The 26,907-nt window shown below is 41.8% G+C and overlaps 2 protein-coding genes across 9 annotated transcripts in view; both read left to right on the top strand.

Annotated features, from left to right (window-relative positions):
- Positions 1-633, top strand: part of vars2 (valyl-tRNA synthetase 2, mitochondrial) — a 58,109-nt gene extending 57,476 nt beyond the window's left edge. For all 4 annotated transcript variants that reach the window (XM_084312635.1, XM_084312634.1, XM_084312633.1 and 1 more), the window contains one exon: positions 239-633. In XM_084312635.1, coding sequence (XP_084168761.1) covers positions 239-304 — 66 coding nt within the window. In that variant the 3' untranslated portion in view covers positions 305-633. The remainder of the gene's footprint in view (positions 1-238) is intronic.
- A 1,290-nt stretch (positions 634-1,923) lies between these two features.
- Positions 1,924-26,907, top strand: mgat1b (alpha-1,3-mannosyl-glycoprotein 2-beta-N-acetylglucosaminyltransferase b; the record flags this gene model as incomplete). Of its 5 annotated transcripts, none has more annotated exons than XM_084312306.1 (3): positions 1,924-2,176; positions 9,141-10,509; positions 24,364-26,906. In XM_084312306.1, the coding sequence occupies 2 exons, from the start codon at positions 9,628-9,630 to the stop codon at positions 25,063-25,065; spliced, it is 1,584 nt and encodes a 527-aa protein (XP_084168432.1). In that variant the 3' UTR covers positions 25,066-26,906. The 5 variants fall into 5 exon arrangements, with proteins under 5 accessions (XP_084168432.1, XP_084168431.1, XP_084168433.1 ...); XM_084312305.1 differs by having other exon boundaries at positions 1,924-2,361; XM_084312307.1 differs by lacking the exon at positions 1,924-2,176 and adding an exon at positions 3,361-3,462.

Here is a 26,907-nt window from a genome sequence, read left to right as displayed (position 1 = left end):
TTTTCACCCCACTGGTGCTGCTTTGAATGTGTTATCTTTTCTTATTATAGTATCTTTGGTACAACATATTCTACCAGTACATGGCTGGTTGTCTGGTTTACTGTAGTAATGCTACAATCATTTTATGGGAGCATTTAAGCAATATGCAGACGGTTTGTTTATGTCTGTGTGTCCTGTAGCCAGTTGTGGAAAGCAGTTAGTTATGCTGGCTTCATCTCTGTTTTTTGCCTCTCTTCAGATCTTGGCCTTGGAACAGGAGCTGAGGACCATTGAGGACCAGTTGGCAACATTACTGGGACAATGACAGTAGTGGAACAACTACAGTAGAGGACAGACATTGAGAGTATCTGGCTTGACTGCAGGACATTGGATCTGAAAGTGATTAAATGAATGGACCATCAAGAGACAGATCTTCATATGGGCTAACCGTGAAATGCAGTGGTCCGGATTAAGGCTTCTGCACTGCTTGAATGTGGAATTAATTGTGTTGTTAATGTTGTGTTTATTTCCTATTGCATTCAACTGTGTGGGGCATGTACGCTCCATAAGTCGTCTACAGGTGCAGAAAGATATCCTCTCCATGGAAAGAGAAGTGAATGTATTTTTAAATTATAATCAGCGTTACAGTACAAAATAAACATTGATATAATTTAGTCATGTGTGGAGGTGTGTCTTGGTGCAGCATCCAGTTTGATTGATTGATTGATTGAAAACTTTATTAACAGATTGCAGAATGGGTACAGTACAGTACAGCTCAATACATACAATTGTTAAGGGGATGCAGACCAGAGAAAGACTTTCGTCTTGTTTACATCAGGGTCCCCCATTTTAAATTCATCATAACATATATGACACACACGACATACAGATAGACAGTACTGCTACATCTATACATTTATGAAATACCAGATTTGCAAATACAGTACTGTTTGTGATACAAAAAGAGTCCAGAAAAGAGAGTATACATTTGACGTAGAAACTGTACATTGGAGGAGGTTGGGTAGGTGGGGTGGGGTTGGGTGGGTGGGGGGGGGGGGACTGTACATTGGAGGTGGTGGGGTGGGGGGTTTGGGTAGGAGGGGTGGGTGGGGGACACTGTACAACTGTACAAGCTAAACTACATTGGAATATAGACGGAACCATACTTGGTAATTTACTGTACATTGGAGGGGGTTGGGTTAGGCCATTTACAGGGGCCAGTTTCGAATTGCAGTCTCCCGTAGGTGTTCTTTGAGAGTGGTTTTGAAAGTGGGTAGTGATTCACATTCCTTTACAGCTTTGGGTAGGGCGTTCCACATTGATGTGGCATAATTGCGAAATGTGTTTAGTCCCTTGTTTGAGCCGAATCTGGGTTTAACATGATTTGTGGAGCTCCCTCTGGTGTTGTGATCGTGGTATTCACTGACCTTTGGGAAGTATTTTGACATGTACATGGGTACCTTGGTCGTGTAGTGTATCTTGTAGACCAGGCCCATTGCAAGTTGCTGTACTCTGTCGTCTACTCTAAGCCATCCTAGGTTGTCAAAGTGGGCAGGGGTGAGGTGGGTTCTAGGAGTAAGGTCAAGCAGTAGTCTGACCAGTTTGTTTTGAGATGTTTGTCATTTTAAAGTTAAATTGCATATGGCATGAAGCTGGAAAAAACATTCTTCTAACAGCTGTTGGGTTTGTGCTTGTTTCTGCGATTTAACTGAAATAAATCAGCCAACGGTTCATTGACAGCACAGTTGATATCTCTTCGTTTGAGTGGCTCGGCTCCTTTTGTTGCCAGGGTAAAATTGAGGAGAGGAGGAGAGGGGAAAGTGACTCGCAGGGGGTGGGCTTGCTTTAATGAGTGAATCCGGAAGTGCACCGTGTAGACCATAGATATATGGTGTAGACCACACAGCCTGACAGCGGTGTCAAATGGAAAAGAGACCGTCATCATGCATCATGAGACTGGGAGCACACAGCAGGCACACAGCAGGCACACATACACAACTGGCTTGGGGGGAACTGCTGCAGAGACAGAGTAAAATGATTTCTCACTTCAAAGTGGCACTAGTGTGAATGCTCAAGCTGATGAAAACATTTACATAAATGGCGGATCCAATATTAAGGTAGCCGTGCAATAGCCGAGGAGGCGAGATGTGATCAGGATGTGTACTGTGGACGTACAGTAGAGGAGCTCTGAAACCCGGTGAGCCGAGCAGCACGACCACCAGACTGACATGTTGTTGGTGTTGTTGTAACGTCTAAACGTTAATGATGAAAACAAGATTGGCTACACGGGGCTAGCTAGCTAGTTGACCTGTGTTGTACTGTAGCTTCCTCTCGAGATGCGAGCAACAGCATGGTGTCCTGCAGAACAGGATTTATTAAAAGGTGAGTCAGAAACACAGTGTTCGATGGCCATGCAGTGAGTGCTGTGCTGCTGTGAATGCGATGGGATCTGATCATGTTAGCTAGCGAGCTAGTTTAGCTCATGGGGACGTTAGCTATGTTATCGTTGCTCTCTGGTTCCTGGCATCTATACATCTTGCAAGCTGAGTGAACTAACAAGCAGCCGTACATGTTTTTGACAGTGTAACGTTACTGACGGCTCGCATAGCGGTACAGTGCATGCAGTAGCTGAGCTAACTAGCTAAAGCTGCCAGTGAAGCTCAAGGTGTGAACTTGGGCTATACACAAAAAAACTGGGCTAAAAACACAATTTCCTTGACTGGACAAGAACACGGAGTTATTAATGGCTTAACTCGTTTGCATTAGTTAAGACTTTAGCGTTCAAATGTAACAGCGAAGTTGTAAAATAGCTAACAAGTGCCTGGTCGGACTCTCTTTTCTGGACTTTTTGTATCACAAACAGTACTGTATTTGCAAATCTGGTATGTCATAAATGTCTAGATGTAGCAGTACTGTCTATCTGTATGTCGTGTGTGTCATATATGTTATGATGAATTGAAAATGGGGGACCCTGATGTAAACAAGACTAAAGTCTTTCTCTGGTCTGCATCCCCTTAACAATTGTGTGTATTGAGCTTGAGCTGTACTGTATTGTACCCATTCTGCAATCTGTTAATAAAGTTTTCAATCAATCAATCAATCAATCAATCAACCAACAAGTGCCTGGTCGGACTGACTACAAGCAGCTTAATAAAAACACACCATAAGAGCCACGAGTAGAGGAGCATTAACGTTAGAAACATGTCATGGGAGAACAATAACGCCACGTTACATTCCATGTAGGCATCTCTGTGGATGACCCTACCAGGCAGTTCCACGTTTTCTATAGGAGGGAGGAGGGAGTTTAAAAGAATATAGTTCCCCCATAGTTTCTCAACTGTCTGGCACCGAGGGCTCAGTGCAACACTTCCCTCCCACTTTGCGTGTCGCTGCCTCCCATTTTCCCAGCCTCCCCTCCTTGTGTGGAGTGAACTCGGTGGTGTAAACGGGGAGATATGGAGTTTATGGCTGCTCTGTGTTCAGGTACCGTTATTTTTTATTCTTTTAGAACTCTGGTTTTGGATTTGGCCTCTTGTCAATGACTTAAACACTATAGAAAACTTGGGTTTTCATTGCTTCTTGCTTGGGTTCTCTTCTCTCCCCCCTTTCTGGTTACACTTATTTCCAGGATTCCTCCAGGACCCTGACTTATCTGTTAAACTTCTCGTGTTCTTAACCCCCCCCCCCCCAGAATGTTAATTTTCTTTGCTCAGTTTTTATTGCTCAGTGTTGTAATGTGTCTGCGCACAGGTCCATGTTCTTATGCTATCATAAACATGTAGCTGCCAGCTGGACTAGATATGTCAAGGCGGTTCCTGGCTGATATGTGTACGGGAGCATGTCTATGTTCCCCGGGTTCCATGTTCCCCGGGTCCCATGTTCCCCGATTGATTGATTGATTGATTGATTGATTGATTGAACATTTTAGAATTTAGACCACCAGCCCTGATTCCAAACTCTAACCTTAACCAACTTCGAAAGAGGGCCTAAGCTTAACCAGTTCGAAACAAGGCGGACATTAATAATTAATTAAAATAATAAAAATTAATCAAATGTTCAATCAATTAATCAATCAATCGGGGAACATAGGACCCGGGGAACATAGGACCCGGGGAACATGGGGATGATCCCTAGTGTACCATTTCTGTTGAGAAGGTTACGATTACGATAGTATTTGTTAATTTGTCAACTCGTTAGAACTATTATAGAATTTCCTTTTGAAGTTGTGAGTAAGGCGACAAATTGAAAATCATTTTGACAGGATTTAGCCTTAGTTATAGCCTAAAGACAAGCAATTGTGTGTAGACAGGACAGTCTTTACTAATCAGGTGGTATGTGCTTAGTAGTAGTCAAACATCCATCCTTACAAGATTATTGCTGGCCTATATTTATCCACAGTAATTGGTTTAGACGCCTCGTCTGTTGAAAATCTCTTGCAGAGGAGCGAATGTGACCTTCCTCCTTTCTAGCTCCAATCAGTCGCTCTCCTCATCCATCCTGCCAACACATATTATGTTTACTGTCACAATGACATTGTGGACACTTGATATTGTCTTTGTTTGCTTGCTGTTCTACCACATGTTTTGTCTTGGATGCATCTCGTTGCCTGGTGGAACAGGAAGGACACCTTTGGCTTTGAGAGTGCTATTCGACTGACTGGAGTAACGTTAGGCGGCCTATTTGCCAAGTTAGCCTTTTTTTTTTTTTTTTTTTTGAGAGTTGGACTTTTGACTGTTCTGTACAGATATCGACAGACAGTGGAGATTTGGAAGGTTCTTGACCTCCTGCTAGTTAGTTTAATGGTCCTACTTCCTATGTTGACATAATGAGCATGGGTCTGGAAACCATTCAACCACAAATCCCCATCCTGTCTTAAGCTTGTGAATGAAGAACTTGCCTTCTTAAATTCCACTCCAGTTGAGAACTACCATGTGACTATTGGACCAAGGCAGTTCAATCAAACCTGAATAAGTAGGTCTCTCCATAGACGGTTCAATCAAACATGAATAAGTAGGTCTCTCCATAGACGGTTCAATCAAACCTGAATAAGTAGGTCTCTCCATAGACGGTTCAATCAAACATGAATAAGTAGGTCTCTCCATAGACGGTTCAATCAAACCTGAATAAGTAGGTCTCTCCATAGACAGTTCAATCAAACATTAATAAGTAGGTCTCTCCATAGACCATAGCTGTCAACATTGGGATTTGAAAAAAATTGATATTTTGCATGTTGAGGGAGAGCACCATACATTATACACTGAGAAACCACGGCCAAGAGAGTGAGCTCTCCAGGAACAACCCCACTTTGCCGGTATCGCCTTTACTCCAAAAAGAAGAAGAAGAAGCTTCTCTGCCTTTTGTAGGTAGGTAGTTGTAGAATGTAATACATTTTGCGCTAAACCCCTCCTTTATCCGGTCGCTGTTCTTCTTCTTCTTTGGGTCACAACTGTCTTCCGGTCTGACTTCCTGTGCTAACGTTCTAATCGACACTGCTGCCACCTGTCGTCACAGAGGGGAATTGCAGCCATTTTGTAAAAATAAATGTAAAAAATACGGGAAAATATTTTAACGGGAGGACGGCGGGAAGGAAGGTTGAAATACAGTACAATTCCGGGAAAAACGGGATGGTTGACAGTGATGCACCGATGTGAAAATTGTGGCCGATAACCGATATTAATATTGCTGTTCTGGTCGATACTGATATTTTTTTATGATAATCAAATAAAGAGCTATTTTCCAAAAAGCATTTTTTTTTTTTTTTTTTACTTTTGTAACTTCTTTTCAGAAATTACTGATATTTTGAAACTATTTAAGGCCAAAACATGTAAAAAAAGAAAAAAAGATAAAAAAAAAATTGAATTTTTGAATTTTAATATCGGCCCATATCGGCCCTATCTTGATATCGGACCGATACCGATGTGTAAAAAAACTGCCATATCGGCCGATATATCGTGCATCACTAGTTGACAGGTATGCCATAGACCAGGGGTGGCCAACCCGCGGCTCGCGAGCCGCATGCAGCTCTTTGCCCGTCAATGTGCGGCTCTTCCATCCAAAAAAAACAAAAACAAAAAAAATATTATTATTATTATTTTTTTTAAGCCACTCATTCCATAAGGACGTATAATAAACATGTAAACAAAATTTAAAAGGCTATTTGCATGTTCTTGGTATTCTGAATCTAGGGACATATACTGTATGGATCAGTGTCAGAAATAGTGTGTCTGTTACTAGGCTTGAGTAAATTGTAATGAACCAAAGGAGAATATCAATTATATTTAATTTTTTTTTTTATATTTGACTGTGAATAACACCATGCTAAAATTGACCAGACCTGAAAAATCTAAGCAAATGAATAAAGGGAATATGATTAAACAGAAGGTTTTGTAGATGCAGTACTAAATTCTGCCATCTTTTTTATAATGTAAATTTCTCCACCATTTTTCATCGTATTGCAACACCGTTTTTTACAAGACGTTCACAGAAAGGTAGAGAAACTAACTGCGTTCTGTTTTATGGCAATAACATTCAGGTTTGTGGGAGATAATCCAAAAAAATAAGAGAAATAAAAAAGTAAATCCAGAAGTCAGATGATTGACAGGGGCTGGTGTGAGCTGGGTAGGGTAGTTTTTCGAAATTCGAAAGCCCAGAGTCTCTTCCTTCAAAAGACTACACTCACTTTTGGCTGTGCCACTTCCTCCTGTCAATATGTGGCGGTTTCCGACTCAATACCCTGAGATTTCTATAATCTTATATTTCACTAATAACAGTTAAAATAATTGGTAAACAAACGTAATGCTGAAAATATACACTTTTACTGTATATCTCGGGCTTAAGAGGTTAACCCTGTGAGGCCCAAATTAAAAAGACATTAGCAACTTCAGAGGCCAGAGGGTGGGACATATAAACACATTTACTATCAAATAGCATTGTGAGGCTGAACAACAGGACCAATTGACTATACATGTGCTTAAATTTTTTTAAATAAACATTATTTTTTGAAATGGCTAAAAGTGATTTTGTAATTTTGCAACCGTGGGTCTCACAGGGTACTTTTAACCCTGTGAGGCCCAAATAAAAAAGACATTAGCAACTTCAGAGGCCAGAGGGTGAGACCTATAAACACATGAAGGGTGCCGTGACTGAAAAAAAAGGTTGAGAAACACTGGTATATGGTGTGGCTCTTTGTGGTACCACAGTAATTTTTGTGGCTCTTAGTCTCTGACTGGTTGGCCACCCCTGCCATAGACGGTTCAATCAAACCTGAATAAGTCGGTCTCTCCATAGACGGTTCAATCAAACCTGAATAAGTAGGTATCTCCATTGACTGTTAAATCAAACCTGTATAAGTAGGAAGGTCCCTCCAGAAAACCCCAACAAAACAGTATTGAGACTCTGCCATGTAGATAAATAGCCTTGAGATAGTCCATTGACGTTTGACAACAAGTGGGACTTTTTCTCTTTGTTCATTAGGTGAATGGATTAATCAGTCATTGGGGTCAACCAAGACACATTTAAATCCATTAGGATAGTCTTAATTTCTTATGCTGAATAACATTTTTAGTCCTTGGTCATTATTGATTTAAAGATACATGTTCACAATATGCACTTGATCTAATCTAAGTACTATTTTAAGATTTAAAGTAATAATCTTGAACCTTTTCATATAAATAAATGTCTATTTTGCCACCTGTTGCCAGTTGATATAACACAATAGTGATTATTCCTATAACCAGTACACAAATGTTTTTACACTTCCGAAGTTCCTGGCAAAATAATCTGGCAGACAGGAAGTGATGTGTATTATGTCACCAACAGAAGCAGCAGTTTGTTTGGAATGAATAGAAGACTAACTCGGTAGTTACCATGCATTATTAAAATTGAAAGCAAGTCAATACAGTGCAAAAATAAAAGGACCACTTATCACCATCAATATATGTTGCCAATTGCCATGATTGTAAATACAGCTGTGCATTGGTGTGAGATTAGTAGATGGTATACACAGGTGGTGGACCCAGACCAGAGCTCAGTTGAATGCGACACACACACATTTTAAAGAGGGAAAAAAGCTTTTTAGCTTGAAATGCATACCATATGAATCCCAAGATGGCTGTACTCATCTAGCAGGCTGACATTTAAAATTACCAGGGTTGCATGGAATGACGGCCTGCTTAAATTAATACGACCACCTGGGGATTGAAATGGTTTGCACAGCGGTTCAAGCTTTGATTTAATTTATTTTAATTTTAAATATGGCATATGGCAAAATCCCTGGGTCCACCTGATATTCAGTCTCCATTCTCACCTTTAGCTACAGGGGATAGATTTCAAAGTTGTTGAGAATAAACTGAACTGTTCTATGGCACAGAAAGGATTCCCCCTTTTTTTTTTTTATCAACTTTTTCTCCCATTTTCAATTTTTCTCCCATCCCAATTTCGTATCGTCCAATTCTACCCTCCCCTGTCTCGAACGCTGTGAGGCCATGCCTCCCACAAGCCGGCTGCAATGTGGACTAAGCCTTACATCACGTGTCCCCTCCGGTACTCGAGGAAGCAGCAGTCGCATCTTTTCACCTGCACAGCGCGATCTCTCAGCGTCGGGGGTCTGCGTGGGAGGGCACGCCGCCCCCGTCGCTTCCTGATTCTGCTGCGCAGGCGCACCAACCGACCTGTAGGAGTCGCTGTCCACAACGTCCGATCCCCACCCATCAGCTTCCCACCCCCTAATACTGCCAATTGTATTAGTATGAACGACCAGCCAAGCTGATAGCAATGCGTAGAGCTGGGCTCGAACCCAGCATCTCCTGCATTGGTGGTGAGCGCCTTGCCCACTGCACCACCTAGCCGCCCGAATCTATTCCCTTTTTGAAGTGCATCCTGATTTACTGTTTGAGATTAGTGGGTCCGGAACCAAATAGAAAAGTGCTTTCAATTAAACTAGGTTTTTTTCTTTCCTTTCATCTGCTGACAATGTTGTTCACAGAGCTATATAGCTTAGTAATGGGCTTCAAGTCACATGGAGAAGAGCAGGAAATCCTGCCAGATCCCCTCTGGAAATCAGCTCTTTTATTCTACCTTTCTTTCTGCCTGATTACAAAACATATGTGCCACATTCATTCCACTGTTAATATCCTCCTTTGTTTTTTGTTTTTGTTTTTCAGGATGATGGCAGAAGGATAACGCTAAGGACTCTCATCCCCTCACCCCAAGTGACCCTCGTGTTCCTCCTCTTCTTTTAAAAATCTTCTGTATCTTATCCATACTTCCCCACCCCCCACCATCCCCCAGGTTCAACTTCTCTGTCTTTCTAGCTCGGCTCACTTGTCACGCCTCAATGGTGTTCCAGGGAGTACATGTATTCAGACGCAAAAAAGCATGTAAATCAAGTTTACACGGACCGACTCCTCTCCTGAGGATGGCCGTGTAATAGAAGCTCCTCTGTACCCTGGCATCCAGGCCCAAAGACGGTCGACATTTCAGAATGTGATGGGACATGCCCTTCCTTCTCGATGTTATCATCTCTCCCTCGTCTTTTGATTTGAGACCCTGGCCTGTGCCAATTCTCTCCTTGTTTTGACACTTGTTTCCCTACCTGTAGCCCTTTCCTCTACCCACCCACCCGCTTCCCTCTTTTGATGTCTTTGGGCCATGGTTCGCAAGAAAGGTTCTCTTATCTTGTGTGGAGCTTTCCTATTCGTCGCCTGGAATGCGTTGCTCCTGCTCTATCTTTGGGGGCGCCCTCCCATTGGTCGCCTCGGGGAAGGCGGGGGAGCCGAACCTGGGGGGAAGGAGGAGTGGGGCATGGGCAAAGGGAAAGGGGGCACGGCTAACCTGGCCGGAGAGGTGATCCGACTGGCGGAGGAGGTGGAGATCGAGCTTGAGACCCAGAAGAAACTGCTCAAGCAGATCGAGAGCCACAGGTCACTGTGGGCGAAGCGGAAAGACCTGGGGAAGAGAGAAACGGCGGGAACGAAGGACGAGAAGAAGGACGAGAAGAAGGAAGAAGACGTCAAACGACCGCCGGAGCCACAGTTGGCTCCAGTTCCTCCGAAAGATGGTATAGACGACAAGGACCAAGCTGAAGTGCAGAACACACAGGACGCCATCCCTGCAACGAATCCAGACTCTAAGTTAGAAAGGAAACGGATCGATATAACGGAAGGGACCGTTCCTGACGCCACTGCTGCCGCTCGCCCTCATGTCGTCATTCCCATTCTAGTTATTGCGTGCGACAGAGTGACGGTGAAAAGAAGCCTCGACAAACTGATACAATATCGTCCCTCGGCCGATCTCCACCCGATCATCGTTAGCCAGGACTGCGGCCACGCGGAAACGGCCCGCGTGATTGGCTCATATGGCGATCAGGTGACGCACATCCGCCAACCAAACCTAGGGGACATCAGAGTACGTCCGGAGCACAGGAAGTTCCAGGGCTACTACAAGATCTCCAGGCACTACCGCTGGGCCCTCAACCAGGTGTTCAACACCTTCTCCCAGGCCACTGTAGTCATCGTGGAGGATGACCTCGAGGTAAGTGCCTCAGAGCGGTACAACTTGCACCCTTTTTTTTTTTTTAAATTAAAGGGTACGTTTCAGAATTTTGAACCCCTAGCCCTATTACACTCCAATGATGTTGAGAGGGCTCCTTAGTTAGCCACAAAATGAATCTAAAGTCAAGCTTCAGTCTGTACAAACCCAGAATTGAACACTGAAACCTCACCCAAAGTAGATTTCAGCGTTTATTTCAGGGTATTTCAGACTGGAATGTGGTCCCATTTAATTTGCGGCTAACTAGGGAGAGCTGTGAGTGTCCAGTATGTATAACGGCATGGATTGTGCTGAGAAAGGACTCTACTGATCATTGATCAACTACATCATAAGTAGGAAATGGGTAAGGGCTCCAAAATTCAGAACTTTTCCTTTTAACAAAGTTACTGATCATAGATGATATGTGGTGGCGGCAGGCCATGATGTGTAAGACACGCATAGAAAGACATGTATAGGAAACAACTGGACAAGACAAGCTTTTAATATGTTATTGTTCCAGTTTGGGAAATGTATTTGTGATGGGCTTATGTTGTGGAGGGCCACCCGTCACAAATATAGCTATGTGTGCTAAGCACTGAAGTAGTAGGAATGCACTGATGATCATACTGGTATCTGATATCAGGCCGATACCAGGCTAAAACAAAGTACTGGTATCGATACCAAGAGTCTCTGTCAAAATACTTCCCAAAGGTCAGTGAATACCACGACCACTACACCAGAGGAAGCTCAACAAATCATGTTAAACCCAGATTCGGCTCAAACAAGGGACTATACACGTTTCGCAATTATGCCACATCAATGTGGAACGCCCTACCCAAAGCTGTAAAGAAATGTGAATCCCTACCCACATTCAAAACCGCTCTTAAAGAGCACCTACGGGAGGCTGCAATTCGAAACTGGCCACCGTAAATGCCCAAACCCCCCACCACCTCCTAATAGACAGTCTCCTCCCCACCGCATGTATATATTCCCTCCCCGCCGTATGTATATTTCTCTCCCACCCACCCACCCCCTCCTAATGTACAGTCCCCTCCCCATCATATGTATATACTCTGTCAGGATCTATGGGTAACAGTACTGTATATTTGAATATCGTTTATGTCACAAATGTATCAGTACTAAATACCTGTATGTCCCTATGCCATAAATGTCATGTATGTTGTGTATGTCATAAATGTCAATATGAATTGAAAATGGGGGACCCTGATGTAAATAAGACAAACGTCTTTCTCTGGTCTGCATCCCCTTAACAATTGTGTGTATTGAGCCGTACTGTATTGTACCCATTCTGCAATCTGTTAAATAAAGTTTTCATACATTCATTCATTCACACACAATTGTTAAGGGGATGCAGACCAGAGAAAGACTTTCCTCTTGTTTACATCAGGGTCCCCCATTTTCAATAACATTTATGACATTTATGATGTACAAGATATACACATACAGTACTGTTTATTTACAGACAGTTTCTAAAAGAGAATATATACATTTGAGGGGGAGGAAACTGTACATTGGGGGGGTTTGGCGGGGGGGAGTTTGGACATTTACCGGGGCCAGTTTCGAATTGCGGCCTCCCGTAGGTGCTTTTTTAGAGCGGTTTTGAAAGTGGGTAGGGATTCACATAATTTTATGGCTGTGGGTATTGCGTTCTGCATTGTTGTGGCATAATTGCGAAATGTGTTTAGTCCCTTGTTTGAGCCGAATCTGGGTTGGGCATGATTTTGTGGAACTCCCTCTGGTGTTGTGGTCGTGGTATTCACTGACCTTTGGGAAGTATCTCGACATGTACATGGGTACCTGAACTTAGAAGCAGGCCAGGCCAGTGTTTCTAGTTGCGGCGGCGCGATAGTTAGATAGCCTAAGTGGGGAACAACCAGGAGATCACTGTGACGGAGAGTATTGCAGTCTAAACAGTCATAAATCTTTTATTCAACTTCAGCCCTGATCATAACCATTTTTATTTTTAGATTTTTTTTGTAATGTCAGATACAAATGAAATACTCTGAAATATTCTGAAAAGAGTTGTTGTTAAATCTGACATTACAAAAAACTAAAAATCCATCAAAATCTGTGTTGTTGCTAATCATTGACACATGCCTAGCCTGTAATAATCCCCCCCAGAAAAATACTTTGCATTTGATATATTGAAAATATTTTACTTTTTGTGTTTTTTTAACAATAATTTGTGATGCCATCACACAAACTGCTTTAAAGGGTTCCAATAAAAAATGTATTGAATAATATTCAATAAATTTTTGCCATTTGTCAAATGCCATATTATGTGTTTTTTTTTCTTTTCTTTTTTTCTTTTTACAATTTGTGATGCCCATCACAAACACTGGCATTTAAAGGGTACATTTAAAAAGATTCCTGCACCAGAATGCAGGAAATTAAGTCTTTGTAACAAATAAATAAACATGCTTAACCCTTTAATCGCCAAGGACGCCGTAACACGTCATTGCTCGCCATGCTTAATCTGCCAATGACGCCGTAACACGTCATTGAGATCAATATTTCAAAAATCTGTGATGGCAATCATATTTCTCCCGCGGAGACTTGAGATCTCTTGTTGATCTCCTCTCAACTCTCCAACGGTTCAAGAGCGCCATCTGGTGGCCGATCGGCGGATCGCCCAAACAGCAAACCGGAAACAGAAACTGGTGCTCATCCAAATTCGGTCCGACCACTCGCTATAGCTCCCGGGACTCCATCTTGACACACTGGATAATCGATCGCTCGCCCTAACTCAATAAACAATGTTATTTGGACGTATATACTATTATACAACCTGGAGATGGATCGCATATTTCAACATCCCATAATAGCAATCTTTTTGCTCCACGCTCATCGCCCAACGGCCCGAGGAGACTGGGGTAAGTTTCAGCGTTTATTATTACCGTGTTCGATACAAACTGATCTGATGATCATATCACCCACACTACATGAATCATCTAACGTTGGCCACGGAATTATAAACGACCCCCCCCCCCCCCCCCCCCCCCATCCGGTCAACATCGGATGATGAGTAGTAACTTCTAGAAGCACGTACATTTGAAATTTTCTATCTGGCGCCGATCGCTATCAAACTGTATTTGATCATCAATATAATGCATTTAGGGCTATAAATCACGTTCTGCAGAATGCTGCAGAAAACGATAAAAACATATTTATACTTTAGACCGTATTTTAGTATGAATATGTGAATGAAAAAGTAGAACGTTGCTACATCCTAAACGATAGATAATTGACGTTGAATGGGCCATAGTAATGTCAATTTAGCAATACAATTTAAAAAGTTATAGCCCTGCAAAGAAGGGGAACTTCTCCATAGACAAATAGAGCTGGCAGAGGATGGTATAAGGATGTACATAAGCGTGGCAGAGAAAGGGTTAATTAAGTCGAATTCTGCCTTTGTCTAACACTTTCAGCGCCATAAACTGTCCCCATCTCTGCCGCTTCAAGGCCAGCTTAAATGGTCATTTTCGTGGTGTTTCACGATGTTTGCAAAGCTGTGTTTGTTCTGTATTATAGCTGTGGACTGGAGACAATGGTGTGGCTCATTTGGCAGACACTACTTGTAGTCCAACATGGAAAAAATTGTTTGTTTCTACACACTGTAGTTTGTAGTTTATTACACGCTAAACATCGCACATTTCCAAGATAATCCAGTATTTTTCCATAGATCGTGAGATAAAACGCGTTATGTGCAATTAGCCCAAACCGTTGTGGTTGATCCCCTGAAACCCCAAATACTCCCAAATCAAAGGTTTTAACTCAAAACCGTGATCGTGTTTGTTGAGCATGTTTTACGTCCGGTAAAACACAAAACTGTGATCGTTAGAAAAACATGTTTCAGATTTGGAATATACCTTACCTTAGCCAGAAGGTATTCCAAAAAGAATAATTCCAAGTGATTGCATCGCCATCGCGATTACCAGTGTATATGTCTATACGCGTTTCGAAGGTAAATACGCTTCGGCAACGGAATTTCGAGGCGATCCATGTGAATCTCTGTTCAAGCAGGAGGAGGAGCCCTTACCAAAAAATAAAAAAGAAGGAAAACGTGTATCCACGCCAATGCAATTCCAGTTCAGACACAGACGATACTGCCACCTGGTGATATTCGATCGACTTTGCAATTCCAACCTATACAAACGAGCCAGGGACGACTAGAATAATCCGGATGATGATTTAGAACGGGTATCGGAGGAAAAAGATCAAAGGATCAAAACCCGACTATACTCGTGATTGGCGCTCAACCGCTGGCGAGATAACCTGACTATACTCGTGATTGCCGCTGAATGTGTTACCTACATATAAATATTTATATAATTGTTTGCTTTATAGACGAAGGTTGCAACATAATTATGTAATGTAATGTCGTTGGCTGTGTAATCAAATGCCAGTGCACATCACGTCTCTACCAGAAAGGACCACCCAACCTTGTTGTACAGGGCGGATACAATGATGAGTACCATAACTATTACTGCTGATAAATCTGAGGGTGAAATGATGAACAGAATGTAAGGGCTTAACACTTTCCGTGCCATGGGTCCGGTGCCCCGGAACCCTGTTGCGTGCCAACGCCAACTTCAATGATAGAGCTCTCATATTTGCGAACGCATAAACTATATCTTAAATTATGTGTATAATATGGCCGTAGCTTATCAATGACTTGTTTGCAGTCAACATTGTCAAAACGAATTGTTTTTTAATCGGTTCATTTCCGTTTTATACCATTTTGAAAAACTAGTTTTTTTTAAGTTTCAGGAAAATATAAAGATTCTGTGATAATCGCCCTTTACTGGAATATACTGGAATACACAAAAAACGTTGTCATTTTTCGGCCTATTTATGAATCGTTTTCAAATAAACGCTAGATTATCGATAGTATATGTGTACTTATGCACGCTATAGAAGCTCAGCACACACACACACACACACACACACACACACACACACACACACACACATAGGGCCCACGTTGATATCTCTGTGAAAAAAGCTCTGATTATCCTAAGACTGGTAAAATAGATTCCTTACCTCAGATCAGATATTCTCCAAAAAGATTATTCCAATTCCTGATCGCCATTCCAAATATCGATCGCGTTTATTGATCCAACACTGGGTGGTCGAAACACCGATTCCACTCTGTTCTGATGGTCCACAATGAATCCGATCGGCTCGAGTTACATGCCTGAGAAGTAAAATGTGGAAGCAGGATTTTCTTTCCCCCATGCGTTTCATTCAATCCAATCCAAAGGGGTGCAGTACCACAGGGAGAGACGATAGGGGGCGGTATTTTCCCAATGGAGCTCAGAGAGTTTGCAGTGGTAACGTGAGGCTAGATTGATGAAATATGAATGGAAACCGCTAATAAAAAATAAAAACAAGATCTCTCGTCGTTGGCACTCAAAGTGTTAAGAGTGGAAACGGTAGCATGTCTTTAAATCACATTTCCATAATCCAAGACTGATGGAAAACTGCTTCAACTAACCTCTTTCCGCTAATCATTGGGAAGCTGGTTCTGGCAGTTTACTGACTAGATTTGTCTATTATGGTATTCAAATGTACATTTGTAAAAGTTATTGTAAACAATATCTGGCTCTAGAGAACCGCATGTATTTAGTTTTGTTTGCATTAATTACCCGTTTCAGATTAATAAGCACATATTGTATCGGAATCATCAATACAATAGTATCATCCACATAAAGATGAACTTGACAGCCACTTAGAGATGAGACAATATTATTAATATAAATGGTAAATAAGACGGGACCCAGGATTGATCCTTGTGGTATGCTTTTTGTAATGGGCAAGAAGTCGGACTGCATTCCCCGATTTCACATACTAACTGAAGTCTCAGACAAATGACTCTGAAACCAACTGCAAGCATTTGTATCAAAGCCAACGCTATATATTTGGCAAAAGAAGAGAATGATTCACAAATTATTTTTACAGATCTACAAATAGGGCAGTGCAATGTTTTCTTTTGTCATTTACAACGAATGTAGTGGCTGAGATAGTACTATGTTTTGCTCTGAAACCAGAATGGTGTGGGCTTAACACAGTTTTTGAGATCAATATAAAAAAATGTCGCCATGGCATTCATAATTCATCCACCCAATGCCCTAGCGGGACCCTAGATGGGACTGCAACGGCTCAATACCGCCGCCTGGTGGATGGTCGGGCGAGTTACACTCTCGCCAATACCGGATGTTGTCATCGGTGCGTCGAGGAAATTCCTCCGGCAGTCACATCTTGCTACGGGACTCCTGACAGATACTAGAGTACATATGGATCGCTGCCATAACGCAATAATCGATATGATTTCGGCGTTTATTGCGCCATACAAACCGGAAATGGATCTAGGCGATCGCAGACTAATAATTGGGATCTTTCTCCTCCAGTATCATTGGCGCACGGTAAGAGAACAGTAACGTTATTTTCAACCCGATTGTGCGTTTCCTTGTTTGCAAACCATCTGATCAATATATCCACCCATACTACATAAAGCCGTTACTGATGATCAAGGAATTATAAACGACCCCCCTCCCCCTTTCCTCCACGCATGATGAAGCATAAGGTATACCGATCATATATTTAAATTTTTTAATATAGCGTGTATGGGAAAGAAACGCCAATCGATAATCTATCATATGCGTTTAGGCCTATAACTAGCGTTTTTGGAATTACAGCAGAAAAGATTAAAAACATACTTATATTATTCTCGAAGGTATTAACTAGGGCTGACCTTCAAAGCTTTTTTTGGCAATCGAAGCTTCGGGGCCAAGCTTCGATTTTAATTCGAAGCTTCGAGGAAAAAAAATAATATATATATATATATATATATATTAATTATAATATTTTTATTTTTATTTTTTTATCTTATGTTGTGGGACTTGTACAGCACTTTGGTAAACTTTGTTGTTTTTAAATGTGCTCTATAAATAAAGTGGATTGGATTAATTAATTAAGTAGACCCTTTCGTGACTGTGACGCAGCCAACAAGGTTTCACTCTGCTGCGCTGCCTGGGTGCAGTGGGGCTGCTCTCACAGCCAACGACATGACATTACATAATTATGTTGCAACCTTCGTCTATCAAGCAAACAATTATATTATATATAATTCATAATTTATAATTATATCAGACAATGCACCTACAAAAGCAGATGATTACAATAAAATTTGCCAACTTGGTAATACATTAGCCATAGCAGCATAGGCATAGCCTTATTAATGTTTTGTGTGGCATCGCCGTCGTGTACAACTCCAAGGGATATTCCCTTGGAGATGCATTTTGGAGGCAGAAAAAAAACTTTATTTAAAAAAATAAATAAATTACACTTCGATTTTTTTTTTAATGTTCAAAGCTCATACCATCAAACGAAGCTTCGAAGTATTTAAGACAGCCCTAGTATTAACACAACAATGTATGAATGAAAAAGTATAACGTTCCCACATCCTGAATGATAGATAATTGATGTTGAATGGGCCATAGTAATGTCAATATAGCAATACAATTTAAAAAGTTATAGCCCTGCAAAGAAGGTAAACATCTCCATAGGCTTTTAACGGTGGCAGAGAGGGGTATGAGATGGGCACAACCCCCGGCGGTCAATGTGTTAATAACGATGCTTTGTTATGGTTATTTAGCCTACCAATGATTCCAGGATTTCTGCTGAACAAGGCCTGAGAACAAGTCTCCAGTTGATTTCCTGTTCTCAATGGTTTGCAATGCTTAAAAAACAACACTAGGAGAGAAGGGCTGGAAGGAAAAACGGAGAGGCATGCCTCACAATGTGCACATGATCATGCTCACCAGGAGGGGGCCCTGCATAATTGTTATCAAACAAATGACCAGCATCAGCAAAGTGCTAAGATGCAATTAAAGGGGCACTTCACAAAAAAAAACAATGCTGATTTCCTTTTGCACATAATCTCACACGCATCCAAAAAAGTGATTGATAGTTTGAATATGGCCATGAGTGATGTCAACGGGGATATTGAATCATTGTGTTGTGTTAATTATAGCTCAATGAAATTATAAAGTAGCAGCCTCTATTAGACAAGGTACTGCCTTTTTTTTATTAATTCTTAAAAAAAATGCATCTACATAACACAACACTTGACACAAGGATTAAATGTCCTTAAATCTGCATTTTACCCCGAGACTGTGATCAGTACAAAACCATGTTTAGGTTCGGTAAAATAGACATAGAATAGACCTTACTTTAGCCAGAAGGTACTCTAAAAATCACCATCGCAATCGCGATTACTTGTGTATACGGGAAACAATAGGTTTGAGGCGATAAAATCTCAGAGCGATCGCTCTGTCCTGATTCCCTCTGAGGGGGAGGAGTTCTTGCAGACACTCCCCACACTAAACTATCCCAGTTCAAAAGGTAGGCGATACTGCCACCTGGCAGGATTCGATGGTCATTGCAATTTTAACGTAGGCACCGGTGCAAGGGATATACAGGGAGGTCTGCACGAGTGTTTAGAATGGGGATCAAAGGAAAAATATCAAAGGATCAAAACCTGAGTATAGTCGGGTTTGGCGCAGAAAGAGTTAAAGGCTAGGCAGAGCTCTCTCTGTTCAGATATTAAGTAGGCTAATCATTACACGTGTAGGTAAAGAAATAGTAGTTTTGATTTTATTAAAATCGACTGCCTTCCAAAACATTGAATGTTGAACAGGAGCTACAGTGGAGATGTAAGTCCAGATTTGGCATTTCTCTCCCAGGATGTGCAAGTTGTCTAAATGTAGACCAATGGGATGTATCCCCAGAGTCTCTGGCGAGAGACCAGCCTCTGTTCCTTTTCCTTAAATAAAGTACTAAGCGATCATTGTGCAAAGTAGTGACTAGAGCAGCACTGGCTCTCCGCCACACTCCTGAGTGCTCCATACTCAACGGAAATACAAAAGTGCCCTTTGATGAGATAGGTGTAATTACATCTGGCTCCAATTAAAATAACGACGAAATTGGACCTATAATAATGTTCTACATTTGTAGGCGTAACTTGTAATCATACATTACTGGAAACATTTTCCTTTCTCAGTTTTGTTTTACAGCCTTATGTTTATGCAGCTCTAGGTAATTTGTATACTGTGTAATTACATTGTTTGACACAGGGAGGGTAACTCCATTTTTGGGCATACTCACTAGTCCCAGTAGTGTACATTGAGTCGTACTATGGCATGCGTTCTGTCAGATATCGGATTTCTTTGGGGGGTGATTGTTGTCAACAGTAATGATACACTAAAAATAACTCACCAAAAGAGAGAGTGATTGATGTTGGGGACAGGTCTCTAATCCATGTCAAATTACAGAATATATTGATGTAATCCCAATTTGCACTCTTCAGATTAGCCCATTTAACTGATTAATGGATTAGCGATATTGGTACTCAGCAGAAAGGGTGTGTGGGAGACCTGTACTAAGACACATCATCATACCTTTATTTATAGCTTGTTGAGTAATGTTGATGATGAGTAAACGGATGTTCCAAGAGTCGGGAACGTTAATGGAAAATGCAAACCTTCCAAGCTCTAAACAAGCTGGAGGAACCTTAAACACAAGCGAGTCATTTGAGCGAGTCAAATATGGTCCAAAGTTCCAATCCAGCAACATTGTGATGTACGGTGATAGCTTATCAATAAGGGCTTTGTAAATAAACAAATGTCAATGATTAATGCACCTCATTGCAAGAGAAGACCAACCAACCTCATCATACAGGAGAGGAGACCATGGTGAGTATCATACCTGTCACCAGTAATGAATCTGAGGGCAGAGTGATAGAAGGTCAAGTGGTTTAAGAGTGGAGGCAGCAGCATGTCTATAAATCACCATAGTCCAAAACTGAAAAGAAAACTACTTCAATAATCCTTTTCCTACTAATCAAAGGAAAGCTGGTTCCGTTTCTGTCGAAGAAGCCAGTTTTCTGTCACAGCTTGCTGACAAGGTTGTCTATATGGTATTTAAATGTAGCCTACATCTCTCATCAAGCCAGATGCAAAGATATTTATACAATGGCATGCAAATTTCTTGATTCTGATTGGCTGAAACAGTGACGTTACCGGTTATTATTTTGTATAACACACCCCGCGTGACCCAAGAACCCGCCCACAACTGAATAACTTTTTTTTTCGAATGAATCCGCCGTTCATTCTTTTCCGAATGAAACTAAGATGGCGGACAATAATCTTTATGAATGGATGTATTGATTTCGTCATAACGACTCATTCAAAAAAGATAGTCACCTGGAATATGTTAGTTGTTTACACGATGTTGGATTATGTAATTGGTTTGTCATGACCCATTGTAAAACTAAATATAAATGGGGGGGGGTTCTGAGGCTGAGTGCTCTCTGTGTCGGTGTCGGTCGCGCAAAAGCTGGCTGGCAGTCTCATTGAATAATATAAGTCTGTAAACTTATACAGCAGGAGAAGCCGGAGAAGGAAAAAAGACATGCTGACATTGACGAAAACTAACTTATCATTGTACATTTTTTTTTTTTTTTTTTTTTTGGTCTTTTTCCCCCTCCATTTTCCTCCGATTTTCTCCCATCCCAATGTTAGTCGTATGCCAATTCCCAGTCCCTTCCTGGTCGCTGCGCTTTACCCCCCACAGTCAGATCATTTTGGGAGAGTGGAGGCTACCACGTGCTTCCTCCGACACACGTCCAGCCAATCACCGCTTCTTTTCACCTGGCAGCGCAGATTCTCATTGAGAGGGCGTAGCGTGTGGGAGGACCACACTATCCCCCTCACGTCCAATCCGCGCTTAGCAGGCGCCCCGACCGAACTGTAGGAGTCGCTGTTTACAACGACCCGGACCCACCCCGCCAGCTTCTCCCACCCTCTGATACAGCCAATTGTATCAGTGCAGACGGCCAGCCAAGCTGGTGACAACCCCGGAGCTGTGAGCTGGATTCGAACAGGCGAACCAAGCTCACAGCTCCGGGGCTGGTGACGAACGCAATCTCCGCTCGACCACCTAACCGCCCCCATCATTGTACATTTTGATCTATGTACATGTATGATGTTACCCCGAATATGTAAAGCCGCGGGCACGACACGATTTACACCAATCATTGTTTAAGAAGCACAGTGAAGTTACCGGTTGTTATTTTATTGATTGAAAATTGTATTAACAGATTGCAGAATGGGTACAATACAGTACAGCTCAATACACACAATTGTTAAGGGGATGCAGACCAGAGAAATACTTTCGTCTTGTTTACATCAGGGTCCCCCATTTTCAATTCATCATAACATATATATGACATACATGACATACAGATAGACAGTACTGCTACATCTATACATTTATGACATACCAGATTTACAAATACAGTACTGTTCAAGAAGAGTAATAAAGAGAGTATATACATTTGACGAAGAAACTGTGCATTGGAGGAGGTTGGTATGTAGGAGATTGGTTGGTGGGGGGGGGGGGGGGTGTATTTCGTATAACACTCCACGATACCCCAGGACCTCAATGTAAATAAACCATAATCACCCTACAAAAACAGTACTGTATTTGTAAATCTGGTATGTCATAAATGTATAGATGTAGCAGTACTGTATCTGTATGTCTGTAAACTTGTGCATAACGGAGTGTGGCTCTATAGCAGAGTCATTTTATATGAAGTTTGTAGTTTGATGGCATGCTTTGTAGCAACCTCCCTCTGCTTCAAAAGGACACTGTCGCACAAAGCGATTTCACTGGATGTCCCGGACACAATGGAAGTATGGATATATTTGTAACGAATAATAATAAAAAAAAGAAAAAAGATAAGTCAACTGGAATATGTTAGTTGTTTACACAATGTTGGATTATATAATTGGTTTGTCATGACCCATTGTCAAAACAATAATACATTGCGGGATTTATATGAAGTTTGTTGTTAGATGGCATGCTTTGAAGCAACCTCCCTCTGCTTCTAGACACTGAGGCAATTTTTTTTGACCTACTTTTTCTGCTGATGGTTTTGTGAATAAATCTCCATTATGCTTCAATTACTGTGTTTATTCTATAGCAATAAGGTTGGGTGAATTCGGCCATTGTATAAAAGTATTAGACCACTTGAAGTTGTGTGTTATACAAATTAGATCACGTCTATGACCACCCATAGGCGTGATCTAATTTGTATAACACACTCCGCCGCGTGCTGTAATGCTTAATTATATATTTATTAAAATAACATGGTCCAGCACTGTTGGACAAACAACTTTTGAATTATAGTCTGATTTGTGTTAAATGTTATGTACACATCTTGTACATTTGTAGTGCCCCCTATTGGTCGATTTTAATGAGATCTTCAGGGTACGTTTTGGGTAGGTATCTGGACCCTGCAAATGTGATGATTGACCCTAACAGTTGTTGACTTGCATCAATTTATGTGCTGAGTGTTTTGAAGTTAATTGGTTAATATCTTAAAAACTAAAAAAAGATATAAACAACATCTTGGCCTAGTGACGGTATCTAGTACAGTCACAGAAAATCCTGATCTTACATAAATAATCACCCCTCCTCCCAACTCTGTCCGCTCTATAAAAGTTGTAGCCCATTAAAGCTATGTCTGAGTCGGTCTGTGATACTTTTCTTTCAGCCAAGATTCACTTAAGACCAGGACATCAGGATCAGTCTGACAAACTAAAACATTAATATGATCCAGTTCTTGGAGCAAACATCTCATATTTAATTAGTTAATCATTTAGTTAATTATTCCTTGTCCATTTCTATTCTTAAGGGCGAGTGGGTGAACAGTGTGATTTGAACAATGAGTAGAGTATCTAGCTGTGACATGAGTAGGAATAATCGGAGAAGTAACGCCTTGCTCAGAAACGGGTGGGTGGGGTAGGTAGTCATGGTAAAACACATCGCACAATGTTGTTGCAGAGCATCTGAGAGCCCCTGTAGTCGAGGTGTCGACCATCGTGCTTGAAGAATGCAGGGAGGCCCCAGAAAAGATCAAAGTTGTATGTAACATCTATGTACAAATTGGAAGCAGCAGAAACGCCCGTCTGGATGACCGATGGTGGGTGAAAACTGCTTCGGCAACCATAACGTCTGACTTACAGGAAATCCCAAAGCGATGTTGCCATCATGACTCGGGAGAAACGTTGCCCTGTAAATCACGAGTGAGAGGAGGAACATTTCTGTGAACTTATGTAACTGTTCCCAACTTTGTTTTCTCGTTTTTTTTTTATCTCTTAACTGAGGGAGACATTTCTCTCTCGTTTGGTTTGGCTGAACATTTCAAGTTGACAGAATAATACAGTTCCAAGTTAAATTAAAGCGCATGACAAATCTAACTTCTCATCCCCTCTGATGAGATCTATTATTCCTTGTGAACAATTTTCTTCTTTTGTATATTAGAATCATGATTAACCCTCGTCTGATAAGGAATCAAAATTGTCCTTTGAGATTCTTATTTTTTTGATAACTTTGCAGTGGTTGTTTGTAGCCAATATATGTGGCAACGGTGTGTATCTTTGAATTCTCTTGGAATCTTTTTTTACAAAAATGTTGTGATGCCACCACAAACACTGGCATTTAAAGGGTTACAATTCTAAAATGAATTGAATATTTGGTGGTTATGATCAGGGCTCAAGTTTAATAAAAGATTATTATTTCAACATAATATTTTTATGGCGTTTTTGAAGAGTACAATTTTGTCCCCTAATGGTAAGAGTGTAACACTTTAGTTTTCACACACAAGGGTTAATGAGTAGCTCATATTGTAGACACAGACAAATGATGTTCGGAGGTTAGACATGTCTCTAAGTGATGGATAATTTGCATCTCTCTCCATCTCCCACGCAGGTGGCACCCGATTTCTTTGAGTACTTCCGAGCCCTTTACCCCATCCTGCGTGCTGACCCCTCCCTGTGGTGCGTGTCAGCATGGAACGACAACGGCAGAGACGCTCTGGTGGACCCGGGCAAGGCGGAGCTCCTGCACAGGACAGACTTCTTCCCGGGCCTGGGCTGGATGCTGCTGAAGGAGATGTGGGACGAGCTGGAGCCCAAGTGGCCCTCCGCGTTCTGGGACGACTGGATGCGGCACCCGGAGCAGCGCAAGGACCGCTCCTGCGTCCGGCCGGAGATCTCCAGGACTATCACCTTCGGCCGCAAGGGAGTCAGTTTAGGTCAGTTCTTTGACCAGTACCTGCGCTACATCAAACTAAATACTGATTTTGTGCCTTTCACCAAGCAGGATTTGTCTTATATGGTAAAAGAGAAGTACGACGAGAGGTTTGCGAAGGAGGTTTACGGCGCCCGGCTGGTGAAGATGGAGGAACTCACGCAAGGAGGCAGCTTGAAGGGACCGGGGCCGTACCGGGTACATTATTCCACCCGGGACAGTTTTAAGGTCATGGCGCGTAACTTAGGGGTGATGGATGACTTGAAATCGGGGGTTCCTCGCACAGGCTATAGGGGCGTCGTCAGTTTCCTGTCCCGGGGCCGAAGGGTTTTCTTGGCGCCACCAGAGGGGTGGACAAAGTACGACGTCAGTTGGAGCTGAGAGAGACGATGGGAGACTCCGACGTGATAATGTGAAATGGTGTTGATGAGGGGAGCGAGCCTGACTCGAGAGGAAACGCCCTCTCAAACCAAAGAATCTAGGCAGACCCAGCGGTAATATGAAGGAACTAGAGGCAAGGCGGGGCAGGAAGCACACCTTATATATTTCATGAGTGTCTTTTATGAGTGAATTATACCTGGGCTCGTATTCACCTCCTAGAATAAGAGCACTGATCCGGGATCCAATGACTAGGTGAACTTGCACCACTAGAACTTTCAAGTCAATCTGGTTTCTCATCAATGCTGCTATTCTAAGATAACTTGTGAATAGAGGCCTTGCCTGCGATGTGACATGTAACGGCACAACATGAAGTGAAACCAGAGATTAGTCTCACAGAAGGAGCCAATAGTCACGTCGAGGTTGTTCCCCTGTTTGCGCTCGTTTCCGAAGGTCACTTATGTGTTAAAATGTGATGTCTTAAACAGTCCGATTTTGATTCGACCAATTCGAGGAGAGTTGCTCTTTGCTTCATTCCCTATATCAACAGCAGGGGTGAGAATGGGCAGAGAGAGCTCCCTATATGATGTTATCACGATACTCTGGCCACTGTATGATAATATTGGGATTCTTATGTACTATATGACGATACAATATTGCGATTTATTACCCTGTTTCTTTCATTCGACTACATTCAGCAAAAAAAAGCTGAGATAATCTCCCTTTGGAGACATATGAAATGTCAAAACTAGCCAGGAATGGATCACTAGATGAAATTCAAGGCCTGGTCAGACTTTCAGACCATTTTGTTCCATTTGCCAGAACTGCATTTACATGGCTTTTCATGAAACACCTTGAAATAGAACCATGAAAAATATCATGATATTGGGTGTTGGGTGGGGTATCGATGTAATATCGCAGGGAGGAAGTATCGCAACACCACACTGTTCAGACGATCTCTCTCGCCGCCCTTTTGTCAACTCTTCTCTGAAGGTTAAGGAATTAGCGTTTCTAAAACTCGTCTTCACTCAAAGTGAATTAGCTTGGGTTTAGGCTGAAGGATGAAATTGTTGCTTAGAAATATATGATGTATATGAGGGGGGGGAGGGAGGATTACTTTTGAATTATTTTTATTTAACTATCCTAGAAATGAGTTGAGCCGCAAAATTGACTTGAGATTGAAACACCACTGGACCTGGCTTGGCATCGTTGTGATGTTCTGTTGAAGTATTATCACCCTGGCCCCAGTGTGGGGCGAATCATAACCTACATGACATCCAAACAATGGTTTGGTGAGGTTCGGTTTGTTGAAAAACCAATGATTGTTTTATGTGTTTGATTTTTGCTATAGTTTCTGCAATGAGAAGGCTGATTTTAAAAAGAAAAAAAGAAAAGGAAAAAAAAGTGATTGATAAATGGTAATCATTGTACTGTATTTAGCTTTGGGAGATTCTACAGAAGATTGATTCATGTCTGTATGGTGATGTGTTCAAACCACTGCCTGACGTGTTTATAACTTTAATACGTTGCAAATAAAGCCAGACTATTTTGATATTTGTCCACATACCGAGGGCCTCCCCCCCCCCCCCCTTCTTTTTCAGCATCAGCATTTGTAGAGCAGTAAAACTAAAATCCTGACACTGCATAATGGTGCACGGAATGAAAGATATGCCCATTGTTATAGTAAAATGACCTGTGACACCAGCTATCTCTCCCTACTTCCTTTCACACAGTTGTCTTCCTGTTGGGACTCCTGACCTCCTTCCCGTTTCACAAACAAGTCCCAAGTTACCTGATTTAACACCCTCACAAATGTTAGTTACCTGATTTAACACCCTCACAATG

This window comes from Notolepis coatsorum (assembly GCF_963971535.1).
Source record: "Notolepis coatsorum genome assembly, chromosome: 4".
NCBI lineage: Eukaryota > Metazoa > Chordata > Actinopteri > Aulopiformes > Paralepididae > Notolepis > Notolepis coatsorum.
Note: the sequence above shows the minus strand (reverse complement) of the source record. Positions and strands in the feature narration are given on the sequence as shown.